Source organism: Chenopodium album, chromosome 4 (genome assembly GCF_948465745.1).
Source record: "Chenopodium album chromosome 4, dcCheAlbu1.1, whole genome shotgun sequence".
Taxonomy (NCBI): Eukaryota; Viridiplantae; Streptophyta; class Magnoliopsida; order Caryophyllales; family Amaranthaceae; genus Chenopodium; species Chenopodium album.
The window spans coordinates 78,372,540-78,385,312 of NC_137837.1; the positions used below are offsets into that span (position 1 = coordinate 78,372,540).

The window sequence follows — 12,773 nt, forward strand, 5'->3', positions numbered from 1 at the left end:
TGATCATAAGAAGGATTAACCCTTACATAAATATAAATTTCAGGACTGAATACAATAAGATCAGATAGTAGGTGTATGTCTGTAAATGTGATGGAAACACATACATGCAAATGCAATAAGATAGTTTTTTTTTTTATTTCAAGATCAAACAAACATGTTGTAGCTTGAACAAAAGGAGAAGTGGGAATTGTAGATTTAATTTAGGGGAAATTCCCTGTTTCTCATGGTGAGAAACGAAATTTGTTTCTCATTGAGGCATTTTCGTGAATAAATCAACAACTTTTTCATTATTGTGGGCTCCACAATTGAATAAAGTTGAATAAAGTTGTTGGTTTATTTACGAAAATGCCATGTGGGAAACAAATTTGTTTCTCACCATGAGAAACTTAGGGCCTTTGGTTAACAATTTTCTGGATGTTTTTGAGAGCATCAATAGCAACCTCGAGGTAGTGGCTAAGAGAAGGCGCGATGCCAGCAAGAGGATCAGCAATGAGCTCTTGCTTCTCATCATCAGCAGCAGTTGGAAGTGGCTTGCTAGGATCCTTCTCGAACTCCTTGGCTTGCTCAAAGTATGCGTCCATACGCGGAGTTGCGTATGGACGTATATTTTCAGCGCTACCTCTTGAAGCAAAACGTTGTCGTTCATGGCAAGTCTCAGAGCAATAAGTGAAAGAACGACCCTTGTTTTTGTAGGTTTCTTCTGATTGTAGAAACTTCACCATTTCATCCAATTCATTTTTCAGTGTCTCAATCACCGAGTTCGGCTTTTGAAGGTCGATATCCTCGAGCATATTTCTAGCTTTAACAGCCTTATTCAGAGCTTCTTCCAACTTGTTTTGGTCAGCTAGGGCTCTTGCTTCTTTCATCAATTCCAGTATTTCCACACGTTTTATCTCGGCTTTTGTTGCGTCGGTTTGTTGTGTCACTGGTGTGGTAGAACGGATTACACGAAACACAGACGGATTGGTGCTTGTTAAATTCCCCGTTTCTCCCCTGCATTTGTTGTTTTTTAAGATAAGGATAAAAAAAAATCAGGATGCCCTCCTTACAAGCGATAAAATTCATGTATCATATACATGTTAAAGAAAAATTAGAAATTTATGCTACGACAGACCTGTATGTACATACGATCTCAAGTGCATCGAGATCAGCCTCCTTACTAACTTTGGGGAGAAGAAGGTCGACCAACACTGAGCGTATTTCATTTTGGTAGAGATCGCCGAATGAGACAGTTACAAAGCCGGTTGAATCATCTGTTGATTGTGGGTAGTTTCCTGCATAAACCTTGTTGATTATAGTTTTGACCTTCTCTCTTCTACTCACTTTATCTTCGCGTGGAATGAGGATCAGCTTTACATCTTGAACTAGTACACTGAGTAGCCCACCCAAACATTGGGAGAACACAAGGCTCAAATCTCCTGGATTTGCCAAAGAGAATGTCCCCCCATTACTTTTCTTAGCTATTTCGTTGAGTACCTATTCCACAAACAAACAATATCCATATCTTAATAACAGAATTATTCATTCCATATCAATAGTAACTTAATAACAAGCGTAATATAATATGTTATGCAAAATAATTGATTTTTCTTTTATTGCATCCTAGTTAGACTAGGGTTAGTTTGTACTCGAATTATTTTTGCTTTTATAATTTGATATGAATTATTTTTATCTGATTTAACTACACTTTAATCATTCGCTATTAAAAAAAAAAACTACACTTTAATCATTTGACTTTATATGTATGCTAAACCATAAAAAAAAATGTGAACGTGACTGACACGTGGGTGGTCAACGTCGAAAAAATTAGTCAATGGTAAAATCCAGCGAAGAATAGTCCATGACAATATTTTTTATTTTAATAGGTTTTTTTTTACAATATTTTATTTATTAGATAGTTTCTCACAAAATATAATAAAAAGTACGTACTTTGTATAAGATAGGTAAGATAACGTACCCTTGAGTCGTACTCTCCACCAGATCCAAAACCGAAAGTGAAGATGGGAAATTGATCAACAGATATGAGGGTGGCATCACCACCTTCATTTTGCATACCATCAGACATCAGCATAACGGCCCCGGAGCGCCCAGTTGTGAACTTGCGATCGCCAAGAATTTTTATAGCCGTCTGAAGGCCGGCACTGATGTTTGTGCCGCCATTTGCTACAAGATTCTGGACAAGAAAATCGATTTCTTCTCGAGCATTTGGAGTCAATTGACGCAACTTACATTTCCTTTCAGAATTCGATGCGAAGGTGACAACCGATAGACGGTCGGATGGGCTAAGTTTCCTGATCACGAACTGCATTGCTCGCTTCATTTCTGTCAACTTTGGTCCTGCCATGCTCCCGCTAACATCTAAAACCATCACAATATCAGCTCCTAGTCTACTGTTGCTCGCTCCCCGTCCCGATAGCTCCAATAATAATTTGTAGTTGGTTTCTTCAAGTGGTAGTTCTGGTTCATTGTCGAATTTCAATGGTACCTTTCCAACATCATTTGCACCACCTACCACACCTAGCAACCATTTCCCGAATTTTGTATCAATATGGGAAAGAATATGCTTGTCCGACACGTTTTAAACTTACAACAACAATTTAACAGACACATTTGCCGATATACATTTCATTATTTTAAATGCAATATTTTGACTTTTAAATTATTTATATACTCAATTTGGACATACAAATTTGATGATTTATAAGTTAATGAAAAATATGGTCATGTAAATATCTTAATAGATTATTCTCGATTTATACTTTGTTTATATCATTTTTTTTATAATAATTATATATTGATATAATAAAATATTTAATCATTAAAATAATGTATTAGCAACCATGTAATAAGAAGTGTCGTGACATTTAAAAGAAAAACGGTGGAAGTACTATTATTTGATATTATTCAAGTTTTTTTTTTTTTTTTTACAAAGTTATTCAAGTTCAGTGACAAATAAAATCATAGCCCAATGTTTCAAATTTTAACCTATAGTCAATTAATTTATTGAACACATTTCTTGTATATATATATATTATCATCGTTTCTTATTAGTTGCAATAAACCGCAAGGGTATGAATTGTAAGACATAAAAAGTTCCGTTATTGAAACTAATAAAAAACTATGACAGTATATAATTTTTTTTTTTTTTGGGAGGGTCGGGGGGGGGGGGGGGGGAGTTTTCTAAATCAATAACATATTTTGCAATTCTAAAATTGGCAACGAACGAGGATTACTACTCCCTCCGTTACTTTTTATTGATTATGTTTTGAATTGTACATTTGCCAATGCACTTATTTTACCATTAATATCTTTCATTGTATATTTGTAAAAATTATAACGATGTAATATATTAATAAAGTACTTGTTGAGACAAATCAAACAAAATCCCACACACATGACTATACTATGTCTTATATATTAATTAGGAATAAATTATAAGATTTTCTCATTTAATGAATAGTTACAAGAATTAAACGTAACTAATAAAAAGGAACGGAGGGAGTAATTTACTATGTTCATAGAGGACAAAAGTTCATGTTTCTATCGCGATCAATCTATTAATTTAACAAATTTGTTCTCTTCATAATTTTCATCACAAGCTTTCAGACATAAAATTCTCAAAATCTAAGTTCCTTTGTTTATTTTTATTTTTTTAAATGACCTACAAATAACTTCCAACCTTCCAATTTTTTTTTTTTATAAATTTACTTAGGGCCTGTTCTCATTGACTGAACTCAGCTGAACTGAAATGAATATTATATAAGAGAAGGAAATTAGGAGCTGATGAACTGAACTGAATTGAACTGAACTAAACTAAGCTGAGTTGAGCTGAACTGAACTGAACTGAACTGAACTAAGCTGAACTGAACTGAATTGAACTGAACTGAATTTCAATGTATGAGATACTTTTTCTAATTTAAAGTACTTACATTACGTATATTCCGTGGTACATATTACGTTAACAGGGATACACTCTAATTTTTATTACTCGACAAAAACAAGAGCCGACTCAGGGTCCTCCAATACAAGGTATACGTGAATACATGATAGTATGAGACTGAAAGAGCCGATTTTCTCAATGTGTACGTAGCTTGATTTCCAGCTCAATTAATAATTTTAATCTTTCAGAGAAAATGAATTAATAAAAAAAAAAAAAATAGAAGTTTCTAACAAGTAATTTAAGCAAAAACATGTACCTGGGTTATCTTGATCAACAATGACGACTTGCTCATCATCATCGTATTTCTGGCCAGTCATCTTGTGTTAGAAGTTTAGAACATTCAATTGCCTCTATCGATACTTTGAATATACTCTCCTCCTTGGTCGCATTTCTTTAGTATATATACATTAGAATTAACAATATAAAAATATTTTAACTTTAGATTTTAATTGCCCTTTTTATTTATTACCCACTATCCTTTTAAAATTATTTTATAAAGTCGTTAAAATCAATTGTTTGTTTATTAATGTATTTCAACTTTTTTTTATAAATTTGGGTAGACAAGATCCGTGAATTATTCTAAATAATTTGCAAGGCAATTAAGTTCTAAGATCTAAGTCATATCTTTAATAAGTCTTGTCATAGAATATAGTTATACTCGTTTATAATTTCTCATTAGGTTTTGGTTGGTAGATTTGCAGATAGAATTGCCCACCATAAGTATTGGATTCCTTTTTTTATATGATCTTCAACTCCGATGTCTTCTACGTGCCTTATTTCACCCTTGAAAAAGGATTTACAGAGCTATTATATGCTAACTAGCCTTCTGGCCCATGCAATGCACGAGTTATTTATAAAAAAAATTGCATTGAACGATGAATGAGGAAATATCAATAAGTCATTATATTTATAATGTGTAATCGAAAACATGATTAAAGAAATTTAATTTTTGGAACATTGTTAGTTGAAACGAACACTACAAGAGGGGGGGGGGGTGAATTGTAGGTGAGTTCCTAGTGACTACTTTTGCAAATTATAAACAGAACATAAAAGAAACTTAGCAAAACACATAGGATTTTACGAGGAAACCTTCCAGGGCCCAACTGGAAGTAAAACCTCGACCCTTCTAAGGGATTTCAACACAAAAACCAATCCACTATAATAGGGCAAACACCAAGTTACAAACCTATTATAAGACAGACCTTTGCTCACAAGTTCCAATTAAAACTTGTTACACAGTAGGACTCTATCCTACCCAATTCAAGTCCCCTGACTCAAATTCACTCGTACCCTCACAGTACAATCACATCCTTAGTACACAAAGTTGTCTCACCTGTATGCAATATAGATTTCATACACTCACACCCAATAACCCAACCAATTACAGAAAATGTAACACCTAGAATATGTTAGGCAAGTAATGCACAAAATCCGAAACTTAATTTTATTGGAGTAGAGGTTTTCCTTAGGTTGTTCTTACTTTGCTCTTTTATGTTGAGCTTAGTTCTTTCCCTTAGTTTTTTTAATAAATTTGGCTTGTGTTGATGGGGATTTGTAGTTAAAGTTTATGCTTTGTTGTTTGGGTTTGGGTTGGATTCGTTCTAATCATATGCTCCCTATGGTCTATGATTTTTACAAGGCGGAAAGAGTTAGGGGTTTTAGCTAGGTCTTAGCTAGGTGATGGCCACCTACTAATTAGGGGACTCGAGAGGAAGAGTACGTCTTCTTTTCTTAGTTATGGAGAGTTCGTTGTTTAATTCGTTTTCCAACCCTAAGTTCGTTGAAGTTGGAGAGGGTTGTAGTTTGGGTCTTAAATTGAGGTCTTTCACAATTAGTTTCAATTCGCTTAGTGTGTCTTATTTATCTTTTTCCGAAGCTTGAATTGGTAAGGAGAATGTTAGGTCTTTGTCGGGGTTGCATTCTTCGTATTAAAAGGATCATATCAAATGCTTATTATTTATTCCTTAATTAATTTGATCAAATCAGACCATACCAGAAACATTCAGATCAAATTAGATGAGAACTTTTAATAATCATGCATTTATTTATTCCTAAATATCATTAATGGCGTATTAATAAAATTATGAAAATTACATAATTAAAAGTTCATAATGGGATGAGGAGTTCATATTATCTGACATGGTAACACAGCTTAGGTTAGATCTTGGGATTGTTTATATCTAAAATTTTCTCTTCCCCTGCCGGTGGGTTAGAAAATTAAACCCACCGGCGGGATTCACAAACAATTACATAAAACACACTTTTTTTTTTTTTGCTTCCGCGTTTTAATCATGGAGTACGATGGTTGACCATCACCGGCAACCCCTCTTGTGCTCCAACTAATTCCCACCACACATAGGAGCTTTGTGCACCACCTCTACCTCTTGGTTCTCCACCTAATACGCCACCTAGCTCACTCATAGTCTTCCTTCTTTAGCCTAATCTGTGAGTGAAATGCAATCTTGTATAGCGTATCCGACGACTGATAATAGTCTTGGATGAGCCAGACCCACGAGACGAACCACCCCTTTGTTTGTCTTTTTTTTTTTTTCAATTCAATGTCGTTGTTGGCCTCCACCACCTTAGTTACATTGTAGTCTTGCTCCTGACCCCTTCTACTTGGCAGGTTCCTTGTTCAACTACACTACAATAACTTAAAGGGAGTGTTGGATTTTTGGCACTAACAACACTTATATTCTTTACCTTTTCAATTTATTGTTAATTTTAATTATCACAAGTACATGCAGTGGAATTTGTTATTCTCTAAGTCCAACCATTACTTAGCTTGTTTTAATTTGGTGGAATTTATCTTGTTGTGTAGGTCAATTTTTTTTTTTAGAGGTAAACACTTACTAATGGTTAAGTGGTGTGGGATTTATGCTATCTTATTTGTTTTTTCTTCAACTGTGATTTCCCGTAGTAGTGTAGTGTCTTCTTCCCGATGATGGTTTGATCCCTTAGCTTCTTCTTCTCTGGATCTGCAACTTAGCCCAAGTCTGTGTATGGCTCTTCTCCTTCTCCTCCGGCCTAGCAGTGCTTATCTCTACTCTACGTAGGTCGTGGTTGTTGCTTCTAATCGTCATCACTGGCATATGTCTACTACTTCTCTTTTGATCATGGGTTACCATACTATCCTTACCGCTCGATGCGGGATTCAGATCTAGTCTGAGCATCCGATTTTCTCCCGCTCCGACTACGGGGGTGTGATAGAGAATATCCATAGAATATTCTCATCCTAGGTTTAGGATATATTTTGTATAAGATTATCTTTTATATCTGTACATATCTTATAGTTACCTAATATGATTAGGTTTCTCATTGTAATCCTATAAATATTGATCAATGGAAATCACTCTAATCAAGGAGTTTAGATTATCTGACAATTTTGATGATGTTTCTATTTATATATTTGTAAGTATTAAAATGCGGTCAAAGTTTAATCAAATTGTTAAATCAAGTCAAATCAAAACCGACCAAATAAATTAAAATCAAACCAGATTTCTTTGTTTAAGATGAAGATCTAAAATAATTGGTTAAAAGGCTCCCTCTTTACCGGTAGATAGACCAAGTTTATTAATGCTCTTAAAACGCACCATTATTGATTGTGTGCAAGTGTGCATGTGTACCTCTATGGATCGAGCGCCTATATGAGGTAAAGTATTATATACTACTTGGATGACTTTAAAGTCTATTTTATGGTACAGATCTAACATTCTTTATGTTGAACGACGATTAAAAAAATGTCAACAAATTATCAAAGTCAAGTTATTAACCATAAAGTATCAAAAACTCAAATCGTTTGGCTCTACGTGCAGTGGTATTTAAAAACTATGTCTTAGATCTAGACAAGATCAACGTACAACTGGTGTTATAAATTATTTTATGGTCTTTGTTTGGAATTTTTAGCATGATAATGCAATAAGTAAACACGAGGTTAACATGTAAAAGTCCGATAATATAGGAACTAGGGTTTAGGGTCTATAATTTTTAATTAATAGCACTAGAGTGCTTGTCTGGTGCGACCGCGAGAGACGGAGTGAAATCTTATCTACTTGGCTGACTAAAAGTGTTATCTACTTGGATCAAGAGATTACAGAAATTGTTGATAAATAATCAAAGTCAAGATCATAAATTGACTTTGATAATTTGTTCAATATTTTCTTTGATTATTATTATTATTATTATTTTCATTATCATCATTATTTTATTTTATTTTTAGATCTGTACCATAAAATAGACTTTAAGTCAAACAAGTAGATAATACTTTACTCCGTCTCTCTTGGACGAGTCTGAGAAATACACAAGTGCAATAATGTCCTAAAGGACATGTGTTACCTTGGTTTGTCGTGATTTTCGGGTTTTCCATGTTAACCTCGTCTTTAATTATTGCTTCATTATTATTGTTTAACTTTTTAGTTAAAAATTAAAAATTAGTTATTCCCGTCAGATTTTTATAAATGTTAGACCTTTTTCACTATTTACATATATAGTAGTTTTGACCGATTAATTTACTACAAGGTAATATACATTTGTAAAAAATAAATATTATTTTATAATTTATTGTTGGATTCGTTATAATGTACAAAGTATAAAACTGGAGTATTAAAACATATAAAGGATGAAAGTGAGAAGAACATGTGGACATGTGGTGTACATTTTTGGCTTGTGTTTTCATATAAAGTTAGCCTTCTGACTTGTACAATGATAGATTGTTCATAGGTATGTATATAATGTAATTTTTTTTTTTTGTATAATAAGTTTTTAATTTATTAGAAAAATGAATAGTTTTTAAAAGAGAAAAAGAGGTCAGAATTAAATTAACTTGTATGAGTAAGAGATATTAAATTAGGGTAAAATCAACTAAATAACCTTTATATATGTATTGAATTAAGGAACATTAAAAAGAATAATCCCACCTTTCGCACATATGCTCAAAATAATTTCACCTTTTCGAATTCTAGAAATAATCCCACCTTGTAACCCCATATTCTCAAAATGATCCTTTTTACCTACAACCGTTTCAACAGGTAATTTTTTTTTTTTTTTCAAATAATAAAACTAAGGCAAAATAAAAAAAAAAATTCCTTAACACCCTAACCCAGCCCCACCCCACCATTGGCACTGCTTGTCCTCCACCGGCGACAGCTTAACCATAGCCGTCGGCACCCCTGCCCCAACAATACTAGCGAAACCCTCATTCCTTCCTTCTCCCTCCTTGAAACCACCCCAACCCTGTCTAACCACCGCATTGCAAATCACAACCTAGCCTCACACAGCATTGCAACCACCTCCGCCACTCCAGCCTCTTCGAACCACCGCATATACCAATTCACATTGAGTCGATGGATTGTGGTTGGTATTTGTGGTGGTTCGAAGGGGATAGTTTGAAAATGGTAGACTTGGGGTTTGATTTAGGGGTGAGAAAGAAGGTTATAAAGTGGATGGGTAATGGAGTGTGAATTTGGTTGGGTGGTAGGAGGAGGAAGAAGAGAGAACGAAGAGAGAAAATGGCAGAAAGTAGAACACGGATGGAGTAACAACCAGAAAAGAGAGAGGAGGATGAGGAAGAAGAAGATGGAGAAGCTGCCATTATTGACTGATTTTGTTGCAGATGGGTTTTCAGAAAGGGGAATTTTCGTTTTTTTTTTTTTTTTTGGTGTGGGGGTGGCTGGATATGACGGTGGTGGTGAATTTGGTGGGAGGGAATCAAAGAGGACTGCCGACAGTAGTTGTTCCGATTGGTTGACGGCGACTGATCTGGGGAGGGAAGGGAGCAAAGGGAATTGAAGAAGGGGAAGCAAAGGGGCCGGTGTCCACTACTCCGGCAAGCTGACAGGGGCTGCTCTGGCGAGGCATTGGCAGGGGTAGGAAGAAGAAGGGTTTTTTTTTGGGTTTATTCTTTAATTTTTTTAAAAGTTTTATATAAAACCCAATTAAAAGGTGACAAGTGTCAAATTACCTTTTAAAATAGGTTATTAATTCAATCAAACGGTCAACAAATGAAAAAGGATCATTTTGGGAAGATGGGGGTACAAGGTGGGATTATTTCTGGAATACGCAAAGGTGGGATTATTTTGAGCAGATGTGTGAAAGATGGGATTATTTTTTTTCAATTGTTCCTTAAATTAAAGCTACTGTTTTTTTTTTTTTTAAAGGGGTTTTAAAAGATGGTTTAAATGAAGTGTCATGTGGCAATGTTCAATTAAATTAAAAGTGACTAGGTATAGCATGTTGGTTTGTGTTTTTGATACTACTAGAGATTCGATCTAACGCTCTCGATATAGCTAGCCCTTTAAATAGTATTATCATCAATGTTCTTTATGCCCTATGCTGGTTTAATTTGTGTAATATTTTATTTATCAAGATTATTTGCATATAGACGATAAATGTATTGGGGATATTGTGTAGTTGTGCAATGTTTTAAACTTTAGTTGAGCTTGTTTGATTTAGTGATTAAACGGTAAAATTAAAAGATAATGAGTTCGATGTGTATTTGTTAAAATCAATTTCTTTTATAGATGTCGAATGATGACTATTATTAATAATCGTTTTTTTCAAAAAAATAAAATAAAATAAAAATAAAAATAAATCATGGCATTACTTGTTGATTGGGTCTATGCAATACTCTCTTCATTCCTAAATAATTGACACGTACGTTTGACATAATATAGTTCTTATTTGTGAAATTTGATAAAGAGGTTTAAACCCTCAACCTCTTATAACAAAGATGACTATTTAACCATCTAAGCCAATTATCAACTATGTTATTAAATTGTTTAAAAAAATTATATAACTCAAAATTTAACCACAATGTTCAACTTAAAAAAAAAAAAAAAAACCTCAAAGAATAACTAAATTTTGGTTTGACAATGACAATTACGATTTTGAAAAAATTTATTGATTGCACATTTACAACGTTAGCAACACGTAGCAACACCCGGGCTACTCACTAGTAAGTACATTAAAACTGAGAGGGTTTTTTGGATAGTGCAATAAATAAATACAAAAATAATAAAGTTTTTTTTTTCCTTTTTTATATACAATGAAATAAAAATTCTAAATCTATTGGTTTTTTTGTCCCTCCATCACTTCCTCCCACTTGTTGATAATCAAGATATCAAGATAATTACCCCATAAACCACTAGTTCAAGCACTCGTCATAGTTTACGTCATGTCATTGAAAAACTATGTCATATCAAAGAACAAATATATAGATTAATTAATTACACCCAAAAAAAAGCCATTTTGATCTGAATAGTATACCCAATAGTAAATATAAATATTCCCTTGGTAAAATATTTTCATTCATTCTCATTGTATAAATAGTCATCCTATAAACGACTAGCTACATCACGAAAGACACTGTATTTACTCAAAAAGTCAACACCCTTTAATTCCTTTAGGCTTCATCTTCTTTTTCTTGTAACTCCAAACTATTTGGCGTAAGCGATCTCATATCACTCTGAATAACAATGGTGAGCTTGCATTGCTAACCTAGCTGTATATATTACATTGATTTCTCTTTGTTAATCTAATTACTCTGATTATAATGTTTAATCCAATCTTAAGCACACTTACGAATTCCAATCATATTGTTCCGTCAATATTATTTAATTTTTTTGGTGGTTTATATATATGTACTAAAAAAAATACATAGGGGTTGTTTGGCAATTGGCTTTTTGCCTAGCTTTTAGCTTTTGGCTTTTAAGTTTGGTCAAACAACCAAAAATTGTGTTTGGTAGTTGGCTTTTTTGTTGGCTTTTAAGCTAGCTTTTCCGCCAAAAGCCAAAAGTTAATAAGAGTAGCTTTTTTTTTTTATTGGCTTTTGGCTTGTTGGCCCACTTTATCACTAATAAACAGCTAACAATCATTAATAATTTTACCAAACACTTTTGAAAACAATCAACTTAACATAATAACTTAAAAAAGCCAACCCATACAGCTAATACTTCCAGCTAGTCAAACAAGCCAAGCAAACAAGCCAACAGTCAACCGCCGACCGCCGATTGCCAAACAACCCCATAGTATAGGAAATAGTTTAAACAAAAGTATGATCCAACCCAAAAGATGTATTAATGTCTTAGATGTGGGATTTGTCGTTACATTTACTCGTTTTCATTATAAGCGTATTATATAACATTGATAAGTGATATATATTTTCTAATTTGAAACAGAGCCAAAGTGTTGTGAAATACGGTCCTTATGGCTATCAGACGGGGCAACCATGGTCTATAATGTTTGAACCAAGTGAAAATTTGAGGGAGATGATCATCAATACCGGCGCCATTGTAGATTCAATCACATTTATCACAACAAAGACTCATCGAAAGTTTGGTGGTGAAGGCGGAAATGGTGTACACAAGGTCACAACTTTATATCTTCAGTTTGTACATACTCCATACTTTCATAGTTTAAGTAAACTGTCTCCTATTTTTTTTTTTTTTTTTTTTAAAAAAAAAAATTTAATTGGTGTGTAATATACAGATTACATTTAAAGATGGTGAGTATATAACAAAAATAAGTGGATGGATTGGAGAATGGAGCATAAATCGCGACATAACGAAGTTAAAGATACACACTAATTTGTGTAAGGATGGTTATGGACCTTATGGAGGCGGACCATACACGGCATATTTATCTGAATTTCGCTCAGAAGAAGTACCATCAAATTGTCGTGTTGTAGGATTATTTGGAACGCTACACAACAACTATGTTCAGTCTATTGGACTATATGTCCAAAAGGTACCATGCATATGACAAAAGTATTTATATTTTCAAATTATTTAATTTATAAGATTTGACTTAAAATATGAGTAGAAAATAATTAGTCATT

The 12,773-nt window shown here is 33.6% G+C and overlaps 1 protein-coding gene across 1 annotated transcript; it reads right to left on the bottom strand.

Annotated features, from left to right (window-relative positions):
• Positions 1-386: 386 nt before the first annotated feature.
• On the bottom strand, positions 387-4,276 carry LOC145628280 (uncharacterized). The gene is made up of 4 exons (XM_081680579.1): positions 4,197-4,276; positions 1,958-2,517; positions 1,115-1,476; positions 387-993 (listed from the first exon to the last, which is right to left on the bottom strand). The coding sequence occupies exons 1-4, from the start codon at positions 4,255-4,257 to the stop codon at positions 387-389; spliced, it is 1,590 nt and encodes a 529-aa protein (XP_081536705.1). The 5' UTR covers positions 4,258-4,276.
• Positions 4,277-12,773: the final 8,497 nt, after the last annotated feature.

Bases quoted from the DNA above. Each gene is read 5' to 3' on its own strand.
- LOC145628280 (XM_081680579.1), bottom strand. From the start codon at position 4,257: ATGACTGGCCAGAAATACGATGATGATGAGCAAGTCGTCATTGTTGAT. The intron at 2,518-4,196 runs GTACATGTTTTT...AATGGTTGCTAG, and splicing joins TGTTGATCAAGATAACCCAG to GTGTGGTAGGTGGTGCAAAT. The intron at 1,477-1,957 runs GTACGTTATCTT...TTTGTGGAATAG, and splicing joins GTGGAGAGTACGACTCAAGG to GTACTCAACGAAATAGCTAA.